At 38.1% G+C, this 14427-nt stretch overlaps 1 protein-coding gene across 1 annotated transcript; it reads right to left on the reverse strand.

Moving 5' to 3' along the window:
• Nucleotides 1-8144: 8144 nt before the first annotated feature.
• On the reverse strand, nt 8145-9041 carry LOC125224867. Its single transcript, XM_048128369.1, has one exon. The coding sequence runs from the start codon at nt 9039-9041 to the stop codon at nt 8145-8147; it is 897 nt and encodes a 298-aa protein (XP_047984326.1).
• Between the last annotated feature and the right edge of the window lie 5386 nt (nt 9042-14427).

The following is a 14427-nucleotide window of genomic DNA, read 5'->3' on the forward strand; positions in this document are numbered from 1 at the left end:
GCAAACGACGCAACGGAGCCACGCTGTTACGTCATCGTCATCGCCCAAATAAATTGTTTAGTTTTAAACTTTATTGTTTTTTTTTTCATGTTCTTACTTACTGTTTTTTTTTTTCTTTTTTGTTATCTAAGTTTCGTGACGCATTGGTTTTACTGTAATGTCATGTAAACATGTATATAATACATACTTAAATAGATAACATACATACATACAATCACGCCTGTATTCCATAAAGGGGTAGGCAGAACACATGAAACTACTAAAGCTTCAGTGCCACTCTTGGCAAATAAGGGGTTGAAAGAAAACGAAACTGTGACATTGCAGTGACAGGTTGCCAGCCTCTCGCCTACGCCACAATTTAACCCATATCCCATAGATAAATACAAAACCATACTTAAATAGATAAATACATACTCAGGAACAAATATCTGTGCTCATCACACAAATAAATACCCTTACCGGGATTCGACGAACGACGAACGACGACGGGAACCGAAGACAACATTAAAATTAGGTAGTTAATTAAAGTACTTTGAAGTAACCTGCTGTCCTACGGGATAAATATTATAATATATATAGGTATCCGTATATTTTTATTCTTTTCCTTCCGGCGACCGTCCTTTGTCACCCATGTTTCACAACTAAAGAGTAAGACGAAATTGACGAGTGAAGATGCTCTGACTGAAACAATTACTTTTCATATTATTAATGTTTACCATTACACACAGAGCACAATCTCATCGGTAAATATTGTAAATTTTACTTTATTTCGACGTGCGTTTATCATAGCGCTCTTGAATAATACGATTTTGTAAAGAAAATATCTCCTAGATACATACTATCAATTGTGTCGCTTAGTTTCAAACTTGGGTACTTAAATCCATTCTGCTTTAAGATTGAATATATAAAAAATATATATTAACCTTGTAGCAGAATGGATTTATCCAGGTTTGAAGTTAAGCGACACAATTACGCTTAATTCGGTACGTAAATACCTTATTTTTTGTTAAGTTACTGATGGGCCTTATTTCATACATGCAGCAATTTGGGAAAAGTGCACCTACTTAATGCACAATTGCACATGGACCCAATTTTTTGACCCATTTACACTTATCTAATTATAAAATGTACATAACATTTCGAGACTTTTAACCGGGCCTTATTTGTATGTAGATTACAGATGCCCTTAGTTGGTAGATGAAATGAGTGTTATATACGTTTTAATTCTATGGTAACAGAAATGCTGATATGTAAGTATAAATAAGTTTTAAATAATAAAAATATCAATCAATACGTTTAAGTACCGATACCTAGGTTAAAATTTAGCTGGCAAATTTTTATGGTTGGTCTTGTTCTGTGCTAAGCCTTGTATTTCTAATGCTAGGTAGGTAATATGTATACACAACCCTAGAAAATTAGAAATATAAGATGCATATGTAGCTTTCCATCTGAAAAAGGTCCTTATGCTTTGGCAGATTTTTTGTTAGAATTCTGCTAAAAAGTTCTAATTACCTTGGAACATAATCCGGTATCTGGTAAGTATAATAGGTACCAAATTGTTACCTAGTTAAATTTTCCTACGCTGTCACTTCACTTCTGTCAAACATGTGCAAAAAAAAAGAATAAGATTCACATACATTTTTGGCAGGTAGATACTGTCAACCAATTATGTAGAATCCTAGGCCACTCTAGAACCCTGTCGTATTGACACCGTCCTTTATTTGCTACAGAAGTCAGTTTTACTTTTACTGTGAAAGGGTCTAGATTGGCCTATGACCTAGGATTCAGATTAATTGGTTGATTGTACGTACTTACTCCTATAATATGGCTTCTCTTTGAAATCGAAAAGGTTTTAGCTTTTTACATACCGAATAACTTTATTTCGCTAACAATGTGACTATCTTAAAAGAAATCATCTTTTAAGATAATCACATTATGTATAAGATAAGGAATTGTTTCTACCATTCCTTAAAACATTACAAATTTGCATTTTAGTCAAATCAGTACACTTAATATCTTCACGGAGTCCAAAACATTATGCATCAGAAGTCCGAAACTAGACAAATATAGAGAGCGCTTGAGCGCGAGTAAGTACTTGCGCCGGCCGCGGACGCGGTGTGTGCGTGCGCCGCGCGCACGCACACAGGGCCTCTCTGTGGGTTCCGCCCCCGTCAGCGCGACGGCGATAAAGACCTAAAAATCTCAAATTTGAATTCGTGCTTCGGTATCGTATCCTCTTAATAAATGATCACACTAACAGGGTGTTTTAACATTGCAAATTTGTTTCCTTACTTTTCTCCAATAAAAAAAATAAAACCGCCTTCAAAAATATAAGCATTACAAAACACGGAGAAACTAAAAAGCAAAAAATAATAAACCTTTGAATTCAGATTTCTTATCGGATTGAAATAATCCAAACATCCAAATTATAAACAAATCAATTATTTTTGTAGTTGGTACCAGCCCTGTTCCTCGTCTTGCTATTGCCTGTTTGCCCCAACCAACCATACGCAGGCTGGCCCCGACTCCAAAAATACCTAATTGATTTGTTTATAATTTGGATGTTTAGATTATTGCAATCCGATAAGAAATCTGAATTAAAGGTTTATTATTTTTTGCTTTTTAGTTTCTCCGTGTTAATAATGCGCATATTTTTGAAGGCGGTTTATTTTTAAAGTTTATTTATTTCTTAATTTTAGTGGTTTAAATTTAGTGGTTGCTATTGATATCATAAGTATAAGTCCGAATATGCGTACAGTAGTGAAAGAATTATCCTTTAACTCCTGACCATTGAGGAGTCGCCCTTCCATCATCAGCTCAGCCACATAAAATTATTACCATCAGGCGTAAATACTGGTGTACCTTTGAAAAATACACTAAAAACATTACAAGTGCCTATAACATTTGAAGAATTCCCTCGATTTCTCCAAGATCCCATCATCAGACCCCGACTTGGTGCCAATGGGACCATCTCGGGGTTATACCCGTTCGATTAAAAAACAAATATTTGAAAATCGGTTCACGATTCTCGGAGATATCAGGTAACATACATACAAAAAAAAAACATTCAGTCGAATTGAGAACCTCTTCCTTTTTTTGAAGTCGGTTAAAAAACATAACAAAACCTAAGATAATGTTTCATACAGAAATATACTCCAGCAACGGAGTACTATCAGCGGTAGAAATATCTGTGACTAAATTTGGTAACACCTTATATTTAAAAAAAATATAAAACTGGGTAGATATATTGAATTGAATCCGTAGAAAATTACTTTACAGTGTAACTATAAAAATATACTTTTAATGATAGGTGAAACGAATTTGTTCTAAATAAGTATTATTATATTATCCATACTAATATTATTGTACGAGCCGTACACCTTAGATGATATGATTCTTGATGGTTGATTGTAATCTTGATAGAAACACTGATTTTGATACAGTTATAAATTTATTGATAACCAAGGTATATTGAGTACTAGCTAGGAGCACGTATAAACGTAAACTAATGCATAAATCGATGTATGGCGTAATCGCAAATACAGAAATTAATAGTACATTGTGCAACAAGGGGAGGAAGTTGAATATTACTAACGAGAGTAAGTTAAATCGCGACGGCTTGCCGGAGCGATTTAAAGACTCGAGTTAGTAATATTCATACTCCCCGAGTTACACACAATGTTTTTCATCACATTTGAGAGAAAAATACAGAGGAAACAGTCATAAGCAAAACCTTCAACCGGCGGCGTTGCGACCAGTAGTGTATCTTGATCTACATCAGATTATTCATATTAAATCCATTGTTTTTGATAACAAACACTTTTTGAACGAAAACAAACACGAAAATACTGCATATAAATTAAATGCAACGTTCAAAAAAGCACATAAATCATAATATAATTAAACGAAATTGTACTCATTTTCCATTCCTTTAAATATTTTGATCTGTTGTACTCTCCGTTGCTAGGCAACGGTGGGTGCCTCGCGTACGCCCGCGGTCAAGCGCGAGTAGAGAGCATATTGTCAGATTGTAAATTATAACAATTTATCTAAGTTAAATTTTACGAAATAAATGCAAAACACACTGAAATAATTGTAAAACATAAATAAAATGCATTTTTCATACCGTATAATATATTTTATAGCTTAATAGTAAAATTTTGGTTGTGCAATAAAAATCCTTGGCAGATTGAAACATCCTTTGCCTGAAGTATTGTACGGATTGTATTAATTTTTAAAACTAAATCCATTATTCCCTTGGGAATAAAATAGTACATTATGCTTCAGTACACGTAGACGCAATGATACCTTTAAACAGCAAATGTGATGAAAAATAATTTTAATGCTGACGCGAGAAATGTGCGATGCTTGCATTGTACATATTCCCGGCCAGGAGATGAGAGATTGATAAAAGATGCTGATACATGTAATGGTATTGGGGGACCTAAAATACCATGCTGAAGGCTTTAGAGAATTAAATAAATTAGATTGATTAGGATGTAGATGAATCTAAGGAGTCTGAGCTACTATATGGGGTAGTTGTAAAGAAAGGCACATGGCGATTTATAAAATTTAAATATATTATCGCAAATTTATTACGGTATGGGGCGTTCCTATCAAAGAAATCTATAAGGCATTCGTTATATAAATTTAATCAAACAATCTATGAATGCAAGCTTGAATACACTACAGAAATACGTACTTGCGGGAAACAATTTAGGACTTTATCACTTGAAATATTTATATAAATTATAAGACAAAAGTGTATACAATACAAGTCGACCTATAGCCCATACCTTTGCGGGACAATCTATTAAATCAATGGCTCATGAAGTAAGGGAAAACCCGCTAAAACCCTTACTTCGCCTTATTAATGTAACGTCTACATACAATGTCTACATAACCTCTATATGTTCTAGTTAATACAACAATACAATAATTCATTAGGAATTGTAATAACAGAATTTCCAAGACAGTTTACTCTAAACACAGTTTGAGTTATAATAAATGCACATGTTGTTTAATCTGTAGGATATAACAATATAATATCGGTCGTCTCGTTTCAATCCTTTACGAAGTGTATTTAGGTACATTAGATATCTCAGGAACTCGAATCCTGGTTTCAACAAATATATATGGAACATATTTAACATAGTGGCGAGGCTCGAACTCGCACTAATATTCACCAATAAAGTGTCATACAAGATATGTAACACAAGGCTGAAAGAAACTGAAGAAGCATTATACAGTTACTTTAAAATACTAATTAACCGTCACAAGGTTATAGAACCTGCCCCAACAATAAATCCAGATTATAAAGCAAGAATTGAACTTGCCTTGCACTTGACAAAGATAATTAAGTATTTATGTTGTGTTACTTAAAATACAACTTGAGACGCTGTTTTGATAAAAGAGGTACTTAGCTCGTTTATCGCCGGATCCGGAACCACTGGCTTTATTTTCTACTATAAAGAACTACTAAATTAATCTTTAACAATTAATACAATTATATATATGATCAGGGAACAAATTGTAACAAAGTTGGAAAGACTTGGGTCTTCCTTGGAGTCTAAAATCAGAGTGTCCTCAATTCTCATCCCTTGTGTTGACTGAAATCCCTACTAAACCAACTTAGTTCTAGTTACGATAATATCAACTTTATTAACAATAATATAAGGATTGCGCAAACGCTTCTTCTAATATGGGACTTTATCCCTTCCAAGGCTCTGGTTGGTGCGCTGTCTCGCTCTCTCTTACTGCAGCGGTGCACGTTGTCTCTTTCGGCGTGGTCGGAACCCCCGCTGTCCCTTTTGCAACGACTGGTACGGTCATGGTCAAATGCCTTGACACATGGGCTCCAGATGTCCTGGAAACAGTTTAACAAGGAGAGTAGACTTTGTATGGAATAATATACCATATTAGAGTATGATTACGTTATAGGTTTGGCGTACGGTGCATTGTGCGATAGCGGTTTTTCTGTTGTTCCAGTAAACTCATAAATAAATCTTATAATGGGTTTTGTTTTTAAATTTCTATAGAATATCTTTTAACTAAAATATTGAGCAATCCGAGAATGGGAAACAGCCTGCTTTCTACTTTTATTGCCGCCCTTTTTTTTCGGCTAGCCATTTTAAATTTATTACTTTTAACCGATGGCAATTTTAATCACCTATTTATAACTACTTAGTAAAGCACGTATTCACGTATGTGGAATACGGGTTGCCATCTCATACATTATTCTTATATAAATCTGATCATTACAGCAAAATGTATTGAAATAGAATCAAACAAATGAAATAGAATTTAAGTTGCAAGGAATTATTTGATAAAAGTAAATCCCCTAAACATAGAAATGTTTGTAGAGTTAAGCGCAGTCGCCGCGACGCGATGATCTTGTCTCTCAGGGAGTTGTCCATTGTGGTGGTGCTCGGTCGCTGATGGGATAGAGCTGCGCGATGTGATGGACATCGAGGTTGGTCTGCGGCCGCTCTCCCGGGGGGCGGCGGCGGCGGCGAACGGAGGGGTGAGGCGCGCGACGAGTTGCCTTCGACGAATGTAGCGGCGCACGTACAGCGCTGCTAACACTGCGACAATGCCCATGACCACGTAGATTACTGTGTAATGATGAATGTCGTGGTAGTTGATTCTGTCTGATAGGGCTCCCTCGTTCTTCATATGTTCAATTTGATCTCTGATGACCTTGAAATATTTGTCGTTGTTTTCAAGAGCTGTTGATTCGCCTTGCAAGACTGGTACTGTTAAGTTTATAACGTTGTTGATGGAAGGCACGTCGAACTTAACAACGTTTGATTGTGTTTTGATTTCGTTCGAAATATAGTAAAGGCGTCTCCATTCAACACGCACTCTGTTCGAAGGGTTATGATTCCTGCCTTGTTCAAATGCTCCTTGACCTCCTGTCCGCATATGATTCTCGCAGTACATTCGTCACAACAAAAGTATAGGTATGTATTCATAGTGCTTAGTTCCGTCCATATGTTTCGACAAGTGTCAGAGTCAGCTGAACACTCGTTCGACATTTGATCGGCGATGCAGAGGTGTGAGTCAGACTTTAGTTGATAAATTGGACCTTGTAGCGTACAAATGAGAGTATATGAATCGTAGTGCGAGCATTTATTTACAGTTTCATACAACATATACGATTCTTTTTTTATGTTTATAGCCACTTGCTTTGCTATGGGTCGTATTTTAATCATATTTTTCCAACTTGACGTGGGATTGATATTAATCTGAAGAGTTCATACACATCTTGAAAAACTAAGGGAATCTTGATTTCGAAGATAAGGTACTGACGGGTCATTCTTGTTCGCACTTTCATTAATTGATATAGTTTGGGTAGATCTGTGTTGATGTTCTCGCAGGGTAGAGTCAAATCCTTTGGCATCTGCCCGGCTATGATGTTCAGCTCATCTTTCAACTGTTGTGGTGTCAAGAGATGCACGTTAAATTTGCCATAAATTACGTTAGCAATGGTGTCCAATAAAGTGTCTTGTATGCTCTTCAGGTTCATGAGTATGTCGTTAGCGATGATTGATGATACGGTGATTTCATTTATGTGGGTTGATTCTTGCATTTCAGTTGCCTGCTTGTTAAGGCTCTTCTCGACGTTGTTTATGTGTTGATTGAACGTTTTGTGCTGATTTTGCATTGATGTTTCAACTCTTTTCAGTAAGTTAGCTTCCGCCTCGATAACCGAAGTTTGATTCCTCCATAATTGTGCTAAATGTTTCTCATTAGCTCTGGTCAGGTCGATGTCCTTCTGATATTGTTCGGCAAACTGTTCATCGAGCACGCCGAACAGGCTGTGAGCGACGTTACCGACGCCGTTGAAGAAGGCCCTTCTCTGTCGTGGGGACTCGACGCGTTGACCGAATAGCATGCTGTCTTAGTATTTTAGTTCCGAAAAGGCGTGGCGCAGTTGAGTCAGGACGATGTTGCACTGTTGTTTATTTTCGAGGGCGTGACACATATTTTCCAAATGTCTGATGTATTTGTAAAATAGTTCTGATCCTTCCCAGTACGGATTGATGTCATAATAAACTACAAGTTTCCACTCGTCTCGGGCCAGCTTCATGTTCGTTATTTTATCAAAATAAATGCCTTGTCCCTCTTTGAAATGTGACACGCTATGATTGCATTGTGCCGGTGATATAATTAACATAAACAGCATAAGCGCCATAGTGATGTAATTGATGAGTTTTGATCTTGTTTTCCTTTTGTTTTGTTTGTTTTGCTGGGGGCGTGACCGACGAGGGCAACGTGTCTTCTTTCTGTACTTCTTTGGTTGATGATGATGATTCGTTTTCTGATACTGGCAGTTTAGACAGTTTGATAATGGGCCTTTTGATTATTGAATTTTTTGTCTTTACTGAGGCGACACGGACAAGTCCATCCTTTCCTTCGTGGACTTCTGATACCCTGCCAAGGGCCCACTTGCCAGCAGGTAAGTGTGCGTCGTGAATGATTACGACGTCGCCGATCTCAATGTTTGGCTTGAGTTGTGTCCATTTACAGCGTGATTGTAACTGACACAGGTATTCAGTTTGCCATTTCTTCCATATATCTTGGACTATTTTCTGTGTTAGGCGCCACCGAGTGCGTTCGTCCCTTTCTGTTTCAACGATGTGGAGAGTCGGCCCGCTCGATAAAAAGTGTGCCGGCGTGATGTAATCCAAATCGTCAGGGTCTTCGGTCAATGCGCACAGGGGACGTGCGTTTAAACAACCTTCTATCTGTGCCAATAGAGTCGAAAATTCTTCGAAAGTTAGATGCTGTTCTCCCAGCACTCGGTGAAGATGATGTTTGAGACTCTTCACCGCTGATTCCCACAACCCTCCTGCGCTGGGCCAAGAAGGAGCGTTGAAGTGCCAGCTGATGTTCACATCGATGATGACGTTGAAGAATGATTCATCAAGCGAAGCAGTTATCTCTTCATATTCTCTTCTGATTGCTTTGTTGGCTTCAGTAAAATTTGTGCCATTGTCACTGAAGATGTGACGTGGTGCTCCACGCCGGGCGGACATCCTCCGTAGAGCGGCCAGAAATTATTCCGAGCTTAGGTCTGAAACTAGCTCTAAGTGCACTGCCTTTGTCGCCATGCAAACAAACACAGCAATGTAGCCATTTAGTCGTTTTGATGCCACGACCTTTGCTTGCCTTCACTGATACGTATCCCGTATAGTCAACACCGGTGTTAAAAAACGGCCTTGATGGATTTGATCTCGACTCAGGTAAGTCTCCCATGAGTTGTGATTGTTTTGGGGGTTTCTGCTTGAGGCATGTTATGCAACGACGGAGGCGATTTTTTGTAGCTCTATTACCTCCTATGATCCAGACTGATTCTCTTAGCTTCGAGTGAGTGAGTTTGGCAGTTCCGTGCAAAGTAGCTTTATGTGCTTGATCTATAAGCAACTCGGTCAAACGACCTCTATGCGGAATGATAAGAGGATGCTTCATTTCCCAGCTGATGTGTGCGTTGTGAAGGCGTCCTCGAACGCGTAGCATTCCATTTTGATCCAGGAAAGGTCTTAATTTCACAATATTGCTTTTTAAATGCACTGATTGATTTGTTTTCAAATTTATTATTTCATTTGAAAACTCTTTCTTGCACGTACTTGATGATTCTATTTTTAGCTGTGTTTAACTCGTCAGCTGTTAGGTAACTCGAGCTTTGCTGACGCCGCGAAGCCACTCGTAGTATCCAGGCGAGTACGCGGGTGCAATGAGTCATGTTGCTATGCTTACTTATTAAATCATTGATAATATCGCCGTCTGTTTGTTGACATGTTACCGCGTGGCTTTGTTTTGATATTTTAACCTCTTGATCCGTAGTGAACGTTTGAGTGAGCCTTTCTTGATTTTCACTGTATGATGACAGCCAGTTTGGTCCATTCCACCAAAGAGGGTGTTTTAATAACTGCTGGGCCGTGATTCCGCGACCAGCGCAGTCGGCCGGGTTTTCTTCGGACTTGACGTAGTTCCAACAAGTCGGTGGTATGATTTTTGTAATTTTCGTAACTCGGTTAGCTATAAATGGCTTCCACTTGCTAGGTTCGCCATTTAGCCAGCCCAAAACTGCTGTACTGTCAGACCAGCAGACCAATTTGATTTGGTTTTCTGACAGAGATAGCTTGACTTTCTCCATGAGGGCTGATAGAAGTAGAGCTGAGCACAATTCTAATCTCGGCAAAGACACAGCTTTTTTCGACGGTACAAGTCTTGATTTCGCTGCTATCAGTACCGGCGGCAGCGGCGTTGCTTTTTTGTCGTCGGTGGAGATAACACGGCAGTAGATTGCGCATGCGTATGCTTTAGTTGATGAGTCACAATAACCGTGTAGTTCAATTTCTTGATTCTTGCAGGTAGGTTCCTATTTAGCCAACGCGGGATTTTGATATCTTTGATAACTTGGAGGTCTTGTGAAATTGTGAACCATTCTTTCTTGATATTTTGGGGTATTTGATCGTTCCATTCGATGTCATTTGATATGAAATTTTGAAACAGTAACTTCAGTTTCGTGGTTACTGGTGACAGCCATCCCAGAGGGTCAAATACTTGTGCTATATTCGACAGCAACTCTCTCTTCGTCATTGTGATTGTTGTTTGAGTTGGGAGTGGTGCAATTTTTAGTTGGAATCTGAATACATCTTCCTGAGGATGCCAGCGTAGACCCAGCGTTTTCGTTGTTTCTTGATCTTTAAATTCGAACGTTTCTTGCTTATCTTGAGTCTTACTAGCTCCTTGCAGTAGTTCGGGCGTGTTTGATGCCCATTTGCGAAGATTAAATCTTCCTGATTTTAATAAATTGATCAAATTTTGTTTCATTTTCTTCGCTGATTCGAGATCGTGACAGCCGTGTAGAAGATCATCCATGTAAAAACTTTCTTCAACGACTTTAGCCGCTTGAGGATAGTTGTGACGTTCGTCGTTGGCCAGCTGTCTTAAAGTCATCATAGCTAGCCATGGAGCAGCCTTGGTGCCATATGTTGTTGTTGTTAGAGCGTATTCACGGAACCTTTGATGTTCATTGTCTCTCCATATGATTTTCTGATATTTTTGATCTTGAATGTTCATACCAATCATTCTAAACATTTTTTCAATGTCTGCCACATACGCGACCTTGTATTGTCTCCACTTGATGATGAGTGACAATAAGTCGTGTTGTAAATTGGGTCCGCTGTAGGTACATGATGTCGTTCAAACTTGTCCCATTTGACGTTTTGGCAGACGCATTGAAGACCACCCTATGAGATGTAGTTGCTGACTCAGGTCTTTTCACGCAATGATGTGGCAAAAAGCACTCCTGTGTCGAGTTGGGTGGCCCGTCGACTTCGTCTGTACATTCGCGCATGTGGCCTAAACTAATGTATTCTTGTATAAACTTCTTGTACTCCTTTTCGATATTTTGATCCTTTCGAAATTTCATCTCGAGTTGCCTGAACTGTGCTATAGCTATGTTCTTTGAGTATCCAAGCGCGTCTTCCTTCTCTGGCTTCAACGGCAACCGAACGACATATCTTCCGTCCTCTTGTCGAAAAGTAGTTTCGCGGTAGAAGTCTACACAATGTTGATCTTCTGGTGACAAATTTGATATTTCATTAATGTCTTCAATGCTCCAAAAGCGCGAGATATCACTCATGTTGTTGACGATGGTGCAGCATTGATTACGATGGCAATGGGACCTTTCCGTTAATGATATACCCTAGTTTCGTTTTCTGGGCTACGGGGAGGTCATCGTCTTTTAGTATGGTTCCATTTTGGACGAATTTGGCGTAGATTTCTGTTCCTAATATGATATCAATCTGTCGGCTGATGTTGTAATCCGGATCTGCCAGTGGTAGTCCTCTTAAATATGACAAATCGGGCTTGACGAAGGTTTGATTCGGCAGTGGCAGATTGAGTTTATTCATGATAAATAGGTCGGCGTCAAATTGAAAGTCACAATGTAGTGATTACAAAGTGACGTTTATAACGCCGTTACAGGAGTTTCCATTAATTCCGAGGCCGTACATAGTGTCGTCACAGCTTTCCCGGGGTATTTGGAGAAGTTGAGCCGCAGTCTCCGTGATCAATGACATCTGTGCTCCAGGATCAATAAATGCCCTCAAAGTGTGATACTTTCCATCTACTGCCTTTACTTTGATGAGGGCGGTAGGTAATAAAACTTCTTTATGTTTTCTACATTCTTGCGTAATACTTGCAACAGTTTTGCGCTTATTAAGTGGATCGGAAGTCTCTTGTTTTTGACTGTAGGCATCATGCACGAGCGTGTTATGTTGTTCATGACACGTGCGGCATCGACTCGTTGAAAAACATTCCTTATCGTAATGATTATAAAGGCAATTTTTGCATAGATTCAATCTTGCAATAGTGCTTCGTTTGCTTTCTGGTCTTGCACTTTGAAATGTTTCGCAATTAAATATGCCATGATTTTTATTACAAACTGGGCAATGTTTTCTTTGATAATAACTTGATTTAACATCATTTGATTTATTTTGTGATAATGATGAATCTTTTATGCCCATAAATGATTTGTAATAAGGTTTTCTTGGTGCTTCTGATTGCTGAGATGTTTTTGGTGTATCCAACTTGCGGCGATCGAAAATCGAAATAATCGCAGATAAATATACCTACAGAGAAACCTAAGGATCCAAATGAAAATCTTAATGAATACTTTTATTACGCGGGCGAAGCCGCGGGTAAAAGCTAGTATTCAATAAAAGTTAACTTTTTATCAAAATACATTGAAATACTTAATGTAATGGCAAAGAGCACTTATATACCTTGTCGACCAAAACAAGTGCCAAGTTTTTACTGGACAAAAAATAGGACACAAAGAACAAGATTAATAACCGCCATGAATTAGTCACGGGAAATTGCAGTTTCTTGTTTGGTAAATTCCTGAGAGGGACCAGTTCACGCCGGGACGGAGTAAAAATTGCCGCGCTTACTTATTAAGATGAAGCGGGCGAATTAACTACGTACAGAACGTACACATACACAAAGAGGACTGTTCCATATGTTCAGGTGTCTCCTGTAATTCATACTATACTATATTTTTAATATTATAAATGGGAAAGTGTGTGTGTCTGTTTGTTTGTTCGTCTTTCACGGCAAAACGGAGGGACGAATTGACGAGAATTTTAAGTGAAGATAGTTGAAGGGATGGAGAGTGAGATAGGCTACTCTTTGTCCCTTTCTAACCCCCCACTTCCCTAAAATGTAGCGTGGAAGTTTGTATGGAGCATTCCGCAATTTTCGAATTTACCGCGAGCGAAGCCGCGGGAAAAAGCTAGTAGAAGTAATAACTTAAACTATAGGCGATGTATGTACTCATTAGACTGAAAATCCTTTGTTTAGTTTGGCTTGCAAAAATAACTTTATTTTAAATTTCCGATGACCTGGCAAAGGTCGCGGGAGTCTACTGAATGCGAACTGCGCACGATCGATCGATGTGGAATTCTATGTCCAGCAGTGGACGTCTTTTGGCTAAAATGATGATGATGATGATTTTTGTCATCTATTAAAGTTTTAGTAGTTAAATATGTTAAAGCTAAAATTTAAATAGTATGAATAAATATAAACCAAAATCTTCATATCATCTTTAAGCAAAAGTATCTGTTTGAGGAGTACAATACGAAGGTATACTCGTACAAACGTAACATGTGTGTTTTAGTTATTTGCTCATGTTACTTTAAATACCCAGTACGCTGGTTGAAATTAAGTGTGCCGTTTTTCCATGCATGATATTTAAATTTCAACTTTTGGTTGTACAATCAGAACTAAGCAGAGTTACCCTTACGGCTTACCTACTGAGAAATGCAAAAAATAAATGCAAAAAGGATAAACTTAAGTACAACCAGCGTCGTGTTTTTATGTATATTGGATCCATTAAAATTGTTTTGCTAAAGTAGAAAATAAAACTATTAAAAAATAAGTCACACAAACTAGCTTTGCAACTTTTTAATGCTTGTTTTCAGATTCGAAGAATCTTATATGACGACCGGTCTGGCGCAGTCGGTAGTGACCCTGCCTGCTGCGCCGCGGTCCCGGGTTCGAATCCCGGTAAGGGCATTTATTTGTGTGATGAGCACAGATATTTGTTCCTGAGCCATGGATGTTTTCTACGTATAAGTATTTATATATTATATACATATATCGTTGTCTGAGTACCCACAACACAAGCCTTCTTGAGCTTACTGTGGGCCTCAGTCAATCTGTGTAAGAATGTCCTATAATATTTATTTATATATTTATTATTATTATAAGTATATTATTTATGTCTTCATAAAAACATGCTAAGTACATTTTCTGACAAACTCTGATATTTGTTACGATAATCAAATGCTAACTATTTGTTGTAGTCACCTGGGAAAAGAATCTTTTCAATAATGTACAGCATATTTATAT

Source organism: Leguminivora glycinivorella, chromosome 1 (assembly GCF_023078275.1).
Source record: "Leguminivora glycinivorella isolate SPB_JAAS2020 chromosome 1, LegGlyc_1.1, whole genome shotgun sequence".
Taxonomy (NCBI): domain Eukaryota; kingdom Metazoa; phylum Arthropoda; class Insecta; order Lepidoptera; family Tortricidae; genus Leguminivora; species Leguminivora glycinivorella.

What these genes read in the sequence shown, in the direction of transcription:
- LOC125224867 (XM_048128369.1), bottom strand. Translation starts at nt 9,041, where the DNA reads ATGTCCGCCCGGCGTGGAGCACCACGTCACATCTTCAGTGACAATGGC.